General features: G+C 58.7%; 1 protein-coding gene across 6 annotated transcripts in view; it reads right to left on the reverse strand.

Annotated features, from left to right (window-relative positions):
* NFIX (nuclear factor I X) overlaps positions 1-13,168 on the reverse strand; it is a 97,486-nt gene that overhangs the window by 6,221 nt on the left and 78,097 nt on the right. For 3 of the 6 annotated variants that reach the window (XM_061421935.1, XM_061421936.1, XM_061421933.1), the window contains exons 7-10: positions 12,101-12,223; positions 9,688-9,863; positions 4,542-4,689; positions 2,388-2,479 (exon numbers count right to left, since the gene is read on the reverse strand). In XM_061421935.1, the coding sequence (XP_061277919.1) occupies positions 2,388-2,479; positions 4,542-4,689; positions 9,688-9,863; positions 12,101-12,223 (539 nt within the window). The remainder of the gene's footprint in view (positions 1-2,387; positions 2,480-4,541; positions 4,690-9,687; positions 9,864-12,100; positions 12,224-13,168) is intronic. The other 3 variants (XM_061421937.1, XM_061421938.1, XM_061421939.1) reach the window with 3 other exon arrangements.

A 13,168-nucleotide genomic window follows, 5' to 3' on the forward strand; every position in this document is an offset into this window, starting at 1 on the left:
GCCTTCCCAGAGTGCCTGGGGGAGGGCGGCTGCAGCAGCAGGCTTCTGGCCCGAGGGAGAGGGGAGCTTCCTGGGTGAGCCCCTGGGCCCTGCAAGCTCGAGTGCTGAGTGTTCCCTGGGACGCCAAGGAGGGACTACACTGGCACCCTTACACCACCTCCCTGGCTGTGAGCCCACCCCTCCCCGCTTCCTGAGCGGGAAGAGGCTGGGACGACGGGGCAGGGAGGGCCTGTTTGGCCCCTCTGCCCACGGCAGGCCAGACCAAGGCCCCAGGCTGTCCCCTGTGGGGGTCTCCTGAGCTGCACGGTGGCAGTGGGGGGTGGGGGGGACAACCACCAGTGCTCAGGTTGAGGGGCCCCCTCAGTGGAGGAAGACTCCAGTTCCAGTTCCAGGCCTAGAGTTAGGGACAAAAACAACTCCAGTGGGACTCCCTGGTGCTGCCCCGCGGGTCCCGGGAACGGGAGGTCTGCTGCCAAGCCCGGAGTGGCTTTTTCTGCTCACCCCTCCCTGTTTCCTGAGCCAGGTCCAAAATTGATTAAAACTAAGTAAAAAGCGCTGCCCAGGGAATGACAAAATTGCTAAAATTCTCTTTTCTTCCCTCATTCTATTGTTCTCTCTCCATCTGGTGCTCCAGAGATCGGCTAAAGTCACTGGTTACTGTGGAAACCACCCCCCACTGTACCCCCTGCACCCGCTGCAGCAGCCTGCCTGCCCCCAGGCCTAAGGGCTCCCTGATCAGCTTGTCCGACTCCTCTGGCCCCCAACCCCCATCCCCAGACACACCTGCCTGCTCAAGGCCCTGGGCCCCAAAGCTCCTTGTAGGAACCAGGGGAAGAAAAAATGTTTCCCAAACTTGTCTCAGATTCTGAGTTGGCCCCACTATCCAACCAAAGTGAGCAGAGAAAGTGAAGCAGGGAGAGCATGAGGAGGCGGAAATGGGGTGAACGGGGAGGGAGGGCTCGTGGCTGTGGTCCCCGAGAGTGAGCAAGCACGAACATACTATACAGTCAGAGCTACAGGGCGGGCAGCAGGAGGAGGGAGGGTGGGCAGGCCGGCACGCTGGAGCCCTGCCGCCTGGTGCCAGCCCCGAGCCAGGAGGGGAGGCCCGCCTGCTGTCCCTTCCTCTGGCACCCCCTCCTGCCCTCTACCAGCAGGGCTCTCGCAGCCTCCCTGGCACAGAGCGGAGGGGGCTGGCTCCAGCCCCTGCTCGAAGCCATTGTTTTTCTTCTCAACACCCCCAAGTTCAAGTTCATCTGGGTGTTACATCATGTCTGGTTGCTCCTGGAAACCAGACGGGTCAGACGTGACTCTGGGGAAAGGGGGTGGGAAGCTGGAGGGGGCTGAAGTTCTCCTCCCCTCCCCTCCTTGCCACTAGGGAGCTCTGAAGTTTGAAGTCTGACAAAGTTTTTGGCTTTTTTTTTTTAGGGAGGGAAAGGAAAAGGGAAAAAAACAAAACCTTAAACCACACACACAAAACTTCCATCCACCAACTTTCTTTGGACCTGGGCCTCAGAGCAAAGAGAGAGCGGAGGCTGAAGGAGGTGGCCCGGGGGCTAAGGAAGCCTCCAAGGCTCTGGGCTCACAGGGCGATGTTTTTGTCGAATGTGCAAAAGAAAAAGATCTTTGCCTGTTCTCCCTCCACTCCCCAGAAGCCCACACTGTAAACGCTGCCTGGGCCCTGCTCCTGGGGCTGGTCCCGCCTGTGCCCTGAGGGCCCTGGGTTCTACAGGTGGGCGCCAGCCTCCCAGGGACTGGAATAGGGCAGAAGGCCTGCGAGCACCAGGGTGCAAAGACGCCTGCGCAAAGCCGGGTCCAGGAGCCTCCAGCAGCGGGGCTGGGGGTACATTTCCTCGTGAGAACCAGGGGCAGATGGGAGCAGGACTAGCGGCTCCAACAGCCTGGCCACCCCTCTGACAGGATTCACAAGACGTGGGGGAGGTACCTCCAGGGCAGCTTTGGGCCCTGCCTCACCCCCAGTGCCAGAGTCTCTGGGCACGTGGCCCACCCAAATCCAAGGAGAGGGGAGGGCCAGGGGCAAGCACATGCCCCAGAGCGGCAGGAAAGCAACCGGGCAGACCTTGTCCTCCTGATGGAGCCTCCCACTTCCACCTTCGCTTCCACCAGGCCTGGCCCAGAGCGCCTCTAGCCTTGGGTCCTTGGCTGCCTTCCCCAGGGCCAGGGCTGTCAGAGCTAATTATCCAATTAGCTGATTAGCCAGGGGGCCTGGGGGCTGCCTGGGGAGGCAGGCTCAGCTGGGCGTGCAAAGCCTGAGCCCTCCAGCCCTGCCCCGGCCTCTTCTCCCAACTGCCCCGAGGACCCTGGCCTCCTCCAGAACACCGGAAGGCCCCCACCCTGCCTGTGTCCACTTAGTGGGCAGGGCCTCCTACCTGAGACTGCTGTGGGATGTTCAGAAAGTTGCCGTCCCGGGGTCCGATGCTGACAAACCGGTTGGCAGAGGAGGCGCCTGTCGTTGCGAATGCTGTGGGGAGCAGGGGAGAGAGGGAGAGACCCCGTGAGGACTGGGGGCCCACCCGGGCACTGCCCCACAGGGCTGCTGAGAGAGGGAGAGACTGGGTTAGACCATGCTGCCTGGGCTGAGGCTGGCGGCGGGAAGGCCAGGCCGGAGGGGCCCCCTTATCCTCTCACTGACCAGGAGCTCGCGGTCCCCCAGCCCCGGCACTCCATCTGCTGCAGCCAGGGAAGCTCCTTTGTGGCCCTGGAGGCTCTAGCTGTGGCTCAGTGGACCCAGTTCTGTCCCCTCCTCCCTGAAGTAAGAACACTTGCTTTCCTGCCGGGCCTCTTGCTTTTGGAGAGAAGGGAGCCCAGGAGGCTGGGAGCTCTGGGGACTGGCCCCAACCTGCTGGGAGAAGGCCATCTCAGCCGGGCTACCCCTCCAACAGGGGCGCCTGGTTGGGTGCTGCACCGCTTACCACCCTGGGCCCAAGGTCTGGGCCCGTGGCTTGGGGAACTTGAAGGGTCCCAGTAGAGGGCTAAGCTGGGTGGGACAGGTCAGAGAGGGTCTGGGAGCTGGCTGCTGGCTCAGGCGCAGGGGCGGCAGGGCTCAGGCCTGGCAGGCATTCTCCTCCTCTGATGGATGAGCCAGCTCCTATGGTCCTGCGGTTCCCAGGGACCAAGATGGGCCCACGTGCAGAGAAGGAGGAGGCCGGAGGGCCTGGCAAAGCCCCAGGGTGTGGGCAGCAGAGGCAGTTGTTCTGAGGCCTGAGGGGGCAAACGGGCCAAACATTCTGGAGCTCTTCTGGGTTGTCTGGCTGGAGCCCTACGGGAAGGAGCCGGCCCTGTACCCTGGGAGGAAGGAAGCCCCCAGAAGGGATGAGGAGTGTCACAGGCTAACTGGGAGTCCACCTCCCATCCCTCCCAGCACAGGATACACCCCAGGGACCCCGTGCTCACCAGATTCTGTCCATAAGCGGCCCCCAGCCACCCTGCAGCCTGGCCCCCCTCCCACCCTGCCCACCTCCAATGACCATGACCATGACTTCGTGTCTTGTGGCAAATGCAGATGAGAAGATGACGTGAAGAGGATGAAGAGGGGAAAAGAACTCAAACCATGAAAAAAGAAGGTGAGGCAGAGAGCGCGAGGCCGAGAAGAGTGGTGAGATGGGCCGCCCCTTCCGCCGCCATCCCCGAGTCCTGGCCCACAGCCTGCCAGCCCCGAGCGCTGCCCACCCCCGCCCACTGTCCCCCAGACGGCACACCGCCCACCCTCCGCCTCTCCTGTCCTTCATGCGTCGTCGGGTCTAGCTGGGGCCTCTCAACTCAGATTTTTCTCTTCCCTTTGACAAAATTTGTCATCGGTTTAAAAAAAAAAAGAGAGAGAGAGAAAGAGATGAAGTAAGCCAAGGTCCAGAGCCCTTCCTTGTTCTTGGAACATCCAACCTGGGAAGAAATTGAGGGAAAGGGGAGGGATGGGAGGGAGGGTAAAAAAAAAAAAGAGGAACAACGAGAAACCAAATGTGAGACTGAAGGCTGGAGGGGAGGGGATCAGGGGCTGGCCTGCTGCAACTTTAGAGGCCTGAGGGGCCCAGAATGAAGGTGAGGGGGCAAGGCAAAAAGGGGATGGTGGCGTCGCCTTGTGGTCACATTCAATTTTCTTGGTGTGGGGGGAGGGGCACAACGAAACAACAAAAAATCAAAAAACGAAAAAACGAAAAATGAAAAAAAACAGCAGTTAGGCATGAAGATGGCATGGCTGTGCCTCCCCTCCCCCCGCCCACCCTGGCCAGCACCCCTGGCCTGGGTGCCCCCACTGTGCCCCCTCTCCCGCCCCCCGGAGGGGCCTGGGCCAGGGGCCCCAGCTGGGAGCAGTGGGCGGGCAGCGGGGCTCGTGGGGTGCTGGCTGGTGCAACTAAGGCCCCAGAGGCCAAGGTCGGGGGGCTCAGCTCTGTCCTCATCTGGGTGGGAGGCACTCTGGGTTGGGGGGCTTTGGCAGTGAGGGAGGGGACTCTTCTTTTTGCAGTGGAGACTGTTTGGACGGGCCGGGGATGCTGGGCGTTGTGGTTTCGGTTTCATCGTCCACTTACAAGGTGACGGAGGAGTCAAGGCGGCGCCGTCTGGGGCAGTGCTGGTGGATTTGGAATCAGGCATAGGAAGGGGCACAGGTCTGGCCACTGGAGGCGGCGGTGGTAGCAAAAATGACCCCGGGACTTTGCCCTGGCCGCTACCGTTGGGCTGCGAACAACATAAATAGAGTGACGCATGAAGGCACATCACACACAGACACACGCTCCCCTGCGCGGACACGCCAGCTCGCTCCTGAGAGCCGGTGGCGCTCCCGGCGGAAGATGCGGGGTGGGGTTCTCCTCCAGGGCGCCAGGTTGGTGAGGGCATGAGGCCTCTATTTGGTCTCTCAAGTGTTTCTCTTTTTTTTTTTTCCGCAGTCCTCTTTCGAAGTGGTGGGAGGGAGGAAGGGGGATGTCCGACGGGTGGTTTGTTATTTCTCAGGGAACAGGTTTCAGGTACCAAAACTTGCCATTTAACTATACAAGCAGCTGCGCTCTGAACTGTCACACTCTGAAGACTTTCTCCTATGGCAGCAAAGATGCACCAGCTTACTCCCTGTGCTCCCCCAAAACACACATGTGCCTCCCCTGGGTGGGCTCCTGGGGTAGGATCAGCTGACCCAACCAAGGACCATGGGCCCACCAGCGCGTGCCCCGTGTCATGGCCTCAGGGGGAAGCCAGGGCATGTGCCTGAGGACAGTGGATGCTAGCCTATCTGCTACAGAGCAGCCCAAGAGGAAATCCCATTGCTGGCAGCCCCAGTTCCCCCAGAAGCCGGGACCAGCTACCAAAGCCACAAATTGTCCATTACTCCCTCTTGTGCCTTAAACTTGAGTTTCCTCCTCCAGGCCCCACGTGTGGCCTTGTGTTCATCAGCCTCTGGGGTTCAGGGCATGACGGCCCCACAGAGAGAGGCAGAGGTCCCTGGCTCCTGGCAGACACGGCTTCCCTGGACTTTGTACCTCCTGCTGCTCCAGGCAGTGCTCACTATGACCACCTGCAGCCTGGGCTCACGGGGGCCAGGCCAAAACTCTTCCTCCTAAACTGGCCTCTCTCCTGTGGCTCAAACCTCTGTCCTCCTAGCACCCCCAGGTTTAAGACCATGGGAAGTTCACAAGCTCTTCCTCCTGTTAGCAAACCCTGTAGAATCCAGCCCTACTCTGTCTCCAGCTCTGTCATCCTTCGATCCTGACTGATGTCTCCTAGACTATGAACATGAGACTCCAAGGGGCCTCCCCTCTGCAGAGAGTGCTCTTCAGCTCAGCACCTGTCACTGAACCAGGCACCTCACCCAGGCTGTCCAGTCCTCCAACCACCTCTAAGGTAGTGGTTCTTGTTCCTGCCTGCCCCCCAGGGGTACTGATGGTATCTGGAGACATTCTGGTTGACACAACTTGAGGGTGTGGAGGCTGAAGATGCTGCCTGACACCCACCCTATGGACTCCCAGGACCAAGGCCCAGTGGTCCACAGGCTGATGGTCCCGAACCCTTAGGAGAAGGGAAGCGCCACTCTCCCCCGTTCACAACAGAGGAAACTGAGGCTCCTCATGGTTAAACGTTCTAGCCACGCTGCAATGGGAAAGGCCTGAAGTTCATGGCCACGTCTGTCTGATTCCATGGACCCAGAGACTTATCAACCCTCTTCCCAAATCCAAAGGAGTTCAGACACCCCAGTGCCCCAAAACCTTCCATAGCTACGATGACATCTGACATAAAACATTGTCTCCCCGGTCAGGCTGTTGGTTCCAAGCAAGAGCATGCCACCAGCTCTGCAGGGTGAGGCTGACACAGAAGTGGCAACTGCGTTCCCTCATTTCCACAGCCTATCTGGTTCCTATCTTGCTCTTCCATCAGGACAGGAAGTAGAATGGTCCCAACCCATCACAGCCTTACTCCTCTCCAGGCTGTCCTGAGCTTGGGCTCCGGGGGCGGCCGGGACATGGCAGCTTTCTGGGCAGCTGCTGCTCCCACAGGGTGGCCTCTGCTTCCCCAAGAGCCTGTCTCCCCCGAGGAGGATCTGAATCACTAATCTCATCTGATAAAACAAATCCTAGCCCGATACGGCCAGACATGGAAAGCTGCTGATTTACAACATTCAGATTCTAGAAGCAAGTCCCAGCCAGGCTAGGCTGTCTCCGCTCTGGTTGGGGTACGAGTTGAAGTTTTAAAAAATCTCAAGATCTTGGGACTTTGTGGTGCCTTAAGACCTTGTGAGTTAAGAGCTTAGAAGTAAACTAGAAGCTGGGATAGCACCTCCCTTTCATCTGACAGATGAAGATGCGGGCCTGGCCACTCTGCAACTGGAGAGCGAGGCCGAGCTGGAACCAGGCTTTGTGCCTCTCAGAGCCATGGCCTCCCATCAGTCCTTGGATCTTCTCTATCGTGCTCACTTGGCGGTCTCTTCTCTATGCCAGAAATACAGCTAACTGGGCACCCTCTTTCTGCCCTTGGCGTGTCTTATAATCAGCAGTTCCCAACCTTTTTGGCACCAGGATTGGATTCGTGGGAGACAAATTGTCCACGGACTTGGGGGAGAAGGGGATGGTTTCGGGATGATTCAAGTGCATTACATGTATTGTGCACTTTATTTCTAACCTAATGCCACTGCTGATCTGACAGGAGGTACTGGTTCATAGCCCAGAGGCTGGGGATCCCTGCCCTAAGTGGATCTCCACTTGGCCTTGGTCTTTACTGATCTGATTTTCTCAGTCAGGGACTTATACTGGGGTCTCAGAGGTACCTGGGAACCATTCTGCACACTGTAAAATTTTGTATGCATGTAATGTTCTGCAAAGATGGTTCATAACTTCAGATTCTCAGGAAGTTATAATTTACTCCTCTAGTCTCTACATCAGTGGTTCTCGAAGTGGGTCCTCTGACCAGAAGCAGCAGCGTCACCTGGGAACCTGGGGAGAAATGCAGATTCTACACCCCACACCAGAGCTGCTGAGTCAAACTTAGATGAGGCCCAGTCACGTGTGTGTCACCTCCAAGTCACTCTCACACACTCTGTGACTAAGAACTACCTCTCTGGGGTGGCTGTGGTGCAAGCACAGTCCAGTACCCCCACCCTCTGCCACCAGGTCAGCTGCAGAGCCCAGGGCCTCTGGCTCCTCCTCCACTCCACAGTGCCATCTCTAGTCTCCTCTCAGAAACCAGACCTCAAGGAGCAGGCTCACTGCAGACTTCCACCCCAGACCCAACTCTCGGGCACAACAGTCCACAGAGGAAACCTATAGAGACTGCTCTCCAGCCAAACTAGACTTTCTCTTTAACCAGAGGGGCTGTTTGCTCCCCTGTCAATAAATAGCTTTTTGTCAACGGTCTACTCAGAGCAAGCACCTGCCTTGAGGAGAACTTTGGAGGCCAAGGAGCCCTTGATCTTTTGTTTGTTTGCCATGCCACACAGCTTGCAGGATCTTAGTTCCTTGACCAGGTACTGAACCCAGGCCTTTGGCCATGAAAGCGCGGAGTCATAACCACTGGATGGCCATGGACTTCCTGAGCCCTTGATCTTGAGTGCTCAAGTCAAGGGGCTGTCAGGATGCCCAGGGATGGACTGACCCACACCCTTGAGGGTCCTGTGGGTTAGCTTTGGTTCTCTGGGCTAAGTCGGTTCCCCAGGTGGGTCATATTTCAATTGAAACCCCAGATGCCCCCATAGCTGAGAAGCAGGAACAGCAAGATTCCTAGCCTCTCTGATCCAGATTCCAGAATCCACGACCCCTGGGGCTGGGATACAGGCTGGCAGCTCCCATAGACTCCACTGGCATCTCTGAAGGAAGCACAGAAGCTGTTGCGAATCGTGTCCACTTTTCCCTCAATGCCCCTACAAGTGGACAGAGCTTGTCCAGAGAGGTGGGCAAAACTCTGCATATACCAAGGAGCTGCAGAGCCAGCAAAAGAAACCCTCGCAGGGCAGAGGGGGAAAAAAGATGAGAAAAGCAGAAAAGGGGAGAAGAGCAGGAGGGAGGGAAGAAGACTGGCCTCTGCCCTGGACAGCAAGAACAAGGGGACCGAGCTGCAGCCCTGTCCCACATCGAGCCGCCAGCACTACGCAAGCGCCCTGCGGCAGCATCAGGCTGAGCAGCTGAGGGCCGCCCCCTCCCGGGGCGGCTTCTGGCACGGGGTTCCGGATGCCTTTCCCTGCCAGGGCACTTTGAGTGTCCACCACACCTGACCTCTCACGGTGCAGTTCCAGGCTGGACCAACTGGGAGGCAAGCAGCTGGGCCTTCTTATAGCATGCTGCTGGAGTTCCAGAACATTCCCGGAGGTCTAGAGATCACCATGCCCCAACCTGGAATGGTCTCCCAGGAACTACACAAGGACCACTGTCCCACTGAAGGGTCACGGTTGGCTCATTGCTATCGGGAATAGTTCTCTGCTCAGTGGATCTGTGTCTCTGCTCTAGGGCTCGCTGATGGAGAAGGACAGTGAGCCTCAGAGCTCCATGGGGAGCCATCTCTCACCCAGGCTGAGGAGCAGAAAGACTATTCCAGAACCGTGACTGACCTGAGAGCCCCTCATTAAGAGTCCCGCCAACAGGAGTCTCGTGACACAGCCTGTGGAAGGAAGCCTGCCCTCTCCCAAGGGCTTCTCACTGGGGATGAGGAAGGTGCCCCCGAGCACACTGAATCTGGAGACGTCACGACCAACACAGCTGGACAGAGGGCGCTGTCGCTGGCATCAAGTGGGTGGGGGCCAGGCATGCTGCTGAGCACCCAGAGCGCACAGGACATTCCCACACCACAGAGAACAAACAGTCCCAGGTGTCAGCAGTGGGAATCCTTGGTCTAGAACCTATCAAATCCTTGCACCCCTGAGGTTTAAGAGGGGTGTCAGGAGCTAAGGGGTCTGGGCCCGGATTGGACAGATCATTGGTTCACCCCTGCTACGGGGAAAGACCAGAGGAGGGTAAAGAGCCCAAGCAAGGCGGGCCCAGCCACTGCCCCGTCCTGTCTGGACCGGGATGAAGAGGCCCCGGGCGGACATATGGAGCCCTGCTCCCGGATCCAGAAGACTGAGGTGTTCGGTAGTCCCAGCTCTTGGCTGCTCCAGCCCCAGGTGGGCTCCCGGCTTTGGGGCCCTCTCCCCGTGAGCCCTGAGACAGACAGACAGACGCAAAGATGAGCTGTAGGGGGGCTCGTGGGGTCCTCTGGACTCACCTGTCCGGTGGCCTGGCCCGAGCCATCCGAGCACACAAACTGCACAAACTCCTTCAGCGAGTCCTGCCCGTGGTGGTGGTGGTAGCGGATGGTCGGGTGCGTGAAGTACGGGCTCGACTGCTGGATGATGGATGTGGAGGGGAAGTGCAGCGCTGACGCCGTGGCCCGGGGGCTCCCTGCGTGCACGCAGCAGGAAGGAAAGGGCATCGTCAGGGCCTAGAAGGCCGTGGCGAGGGACACTGAAGACGAGGAGACCTGCAGGTCAGAGCCCTTTGGGTCCAGAGAACGGGGCAGGAGCAGGGCAGGGACCAGAGTAGGGAGAGTGAGGCGCTGACTGCTAGTGTAAAACTGTGTAAGATGGCGCCAAAAACACTCAGTAAAATCAAAGTAAATAATATTTGCATGTGATATTTTAAAAAGTTGAATTGGCAAAACTAGGGATGGCCCAGAGACCAGCTGCTTCTCTTTATAAATAAAGTTTGATTGGAATCAGGGCCAGAGTTAGGGTGAGGTGAGACGTGTGTGCGTGCTGAGTCGCTCAGCTGTGTCTGAATCTTTGCAACCCCATGGACTGTAACCCACCAGGCTCCTCTGTCCATGGGATTCTCCAGGCAAGAATACTGGAGTGGGTTGCCAAGTCCTCCTCCTCAGGATCTTCCCAACTCAGGGACTGAACCCACATCTCTTACGTCCTGCATTGGCAGGTGGGTTCTTTACCGCTAGCGCCACCTGGGAAGCCCCGTGAGGTGAGGCAGGGGTATGCAATTACAAGGTCAGTCCTTTTATTTAAAATACTGATATTCTCTCATCATGTATCTTTTGCAATTGTTTAATTTTTAGAACATTGCATTTAATATTATTTATAAACTTTGGTGACTGAAATTTCAGGTGCTCCCTGACATTCTGCGCCAAGGTCAGTGCCTCACACACCCCTCCCTGGCACAGGGCCTGGGCGGGAGCCTTGGGGAGCAGGCAGACCATTCGGTGGGGCTCCGGACAGACACTCGGCCCCGTGCCAGTGCGAGAGGGGGCTCCACAGGGCACACACACGTCCTGCATGAGGCTGGGTGTGCACCTCGCTGCAGGTCCCCAGGTCACATTCTTCTGTGCTCGGGCCCCATGGCTCATACACACTGCCTCGGACGCACGGCTCCCACCCCGGAGCAGGCCCCAGTCCTTCCCCAGCCAAGTCCTCCCTATCCTGTCTGTTTCCAATCAGCTCGCTCTTGCTCTCGGTTTCATTAGGGGCCTAAAGAAACTTGGCTTCTCTCTGGAGTTCATAAAAGCTGAGTGGAGCGGGGCCTGCCGCCCTCCCCTGCCTGTGCGGAGGGCCTGGGCTCCCCACCCCCACCCCACAGCCACCACGCCCTGCCCCTCTGCTGGCTCCCAGCCAGGAGGCCCTGAGGAGGAAGCCAGGAGGGTAACCCTCCATGTTCTCCGTGTCCTACGCAAGGGCCCGGGAGGTGGCGGGCAGACACGGGGCAGTGTTCAGAAAGAGTCCAGACCTCTCTTAAGAGGGAAGAGGCTCCCACACTTCCCCACCTGGTTCCATCCCCTGCAGAACCGGGCGGCACCCTCCCCTCAAGATCTCTCTCTGCCAGACTGGAGCAGAGAGTCCCGCCCCCAGCAGGCAGCCGCCGGCTCCTTTCCTTTCCCCTTGGCCTAGTCCTTCACTTCTGGAAAAGAGCGGGGAGGCCTCGAGCAGGGAACTTGGGCCCTTGTGAGGGTCCCTTGGAGTAACCTGGGCTGGTGCCAGGGAAAACAGACCCTGGGCACTTTGGGGCACTGAGAGAGAGGAACTGGAAGGAGGGCAGATACAGAAGCCTGTGCTCTCCCATCCACAGCTGGCGGGAGGCAAGGAGAGCTGGGAGGAGTGGGCCCAAGGCCTCAGGACAGGCCTGTGCCACACAGCACACAAATGTGCACATGGCACGTGAGCACACACAGCACATACATGTGCACATGTCGCGTGTGCACGCACAGCACACGTGTGCACACACGGCACATGTGTGCACATGGCACACACGTGCACACAGCACACACGCGTGCACACATGCACAGCACACACGTGTGCACACGTCCACGCAAACACACGAACACATATACATCGAATGTGTGCACATAGCATCCTCACACAAACATAAGCAGACACACATCCTCAGCGCACAAGCAGGTGTGCACCCTGGCACATGGGGTGTGAGAGGCAAGTGGGAGAGTGTGGGGGAACACAGTGAGAAGGCCCAAAGGCCAGCCTGCTGCTGTGGAGGGAGGGCCCGTCCCCACGCCCACCCAATGCCACACCACAGCCAGTTCAGAGAGCTGGGCTGTCACTCAGGGTTCCCTGGCCAGCTACCCCTCAGGCAGGGCTCCTCTGCCACCCCCACTGCCCCCCTCCGGGCCCTCCATTTCTCACCTGGTCTGACTCCAGCAAGCACAGGCAGCGGGTGGTGAGTGAAAGCCATGCGCGGGGAGCTGCCCTGAGAGGAGAGGGCACTGCAGAAGTCCAGCTTTCCTGACTTCTTTAGAGAAGCCGGGCCTGAGGGGAGGAATCAGCAACACGGGGCAGGTTTAGCTGGGCCAGGAAGGGAGCGGGGGAGGCGGGAAGCCAGCAGCTCACTCCTTCTCTCCTCAGCCCCCTCCTGGCTGCCCCCTTCCCTTCAGGGCTCCCCAGCCTCCTCTGCCTGATCGAGGCCCTGTTTCTCAGGCCCTGCGTGCAGACCATCCGCTGCTGACAGGTGAGGGAAATCAGCCCCTTTGGTGCGCTGGGCAGGGCGTGAGCAAGCGGGGCCATCTTGCCCCCCAACAAACAGATTGTGAGCTCCAAGATGCACAGAATCAAAGCGCGGAGGCAGGACCAGAGGGCAGGGAAGGTGTGCGGGAGGAGCCCTGGAGAGCAGCTTCAGAGTCAGGGACCAGGAACTTCCCTGGGGGTCCAGTGACTAAGACTCTGTGCTTCCACTGGGGAAACTAAGATCTCAGCCAAAGGAAAAAAAAGAAAAGAGTGAGGAGGCCCCTGAGGAGGGGCAGGCTGGGGTCTACTCCATGGGGTCCTGAGCTACAGGTCCCATTCTGCCAGGAAGAAGCCAGGACTCCTTACTGGAAGGGAAAGCACAGCCATGGGCCCTTCGGACCACTGTGGAGAAATAAAATCCGACAAGGGAGCAGGGAGGAAGCTGGAGGGCCTGGGTGGGAGCTGGGGGAGAAGGAGCCAGGAAAGGATGCCCTTGGTCAGGCGCCCAGAGGTCGGACTGTCAGGGTGGGTCATTCCTGGGCTTTGTTCTACTCCCAGGACCGGAGAGGAAGGTGGCATTTGCCAAGAGACAGGGACACAGAGAGCGCCCCATTTGAGCTCACCTCTAACAGCCTGATGATGCCAACCAAGATCATGTCTGCGCCCAGTGGGCTCGACATCCAACACGCTAAGACAAAGCAGGGCCCCCAGGCCAGGGCCCCCAGGGGAACCAGTCTCCTGTCCTGGAAG

Source organism: Bos javanicus, chromosome 7, assembly GCF_032452875.1.
Source record: "Bos javanicus breed banteng chromosome 7, ARS-OSU_banteng_1.0, whole genome shotgun sequence".
Taxonomy (NCBI): domain Eukaryota; kingdom Metazoa; phylum Chordata; class Mammalia; order Artiodactyla; family Bovidae; genus Bos; species Bos javanicus.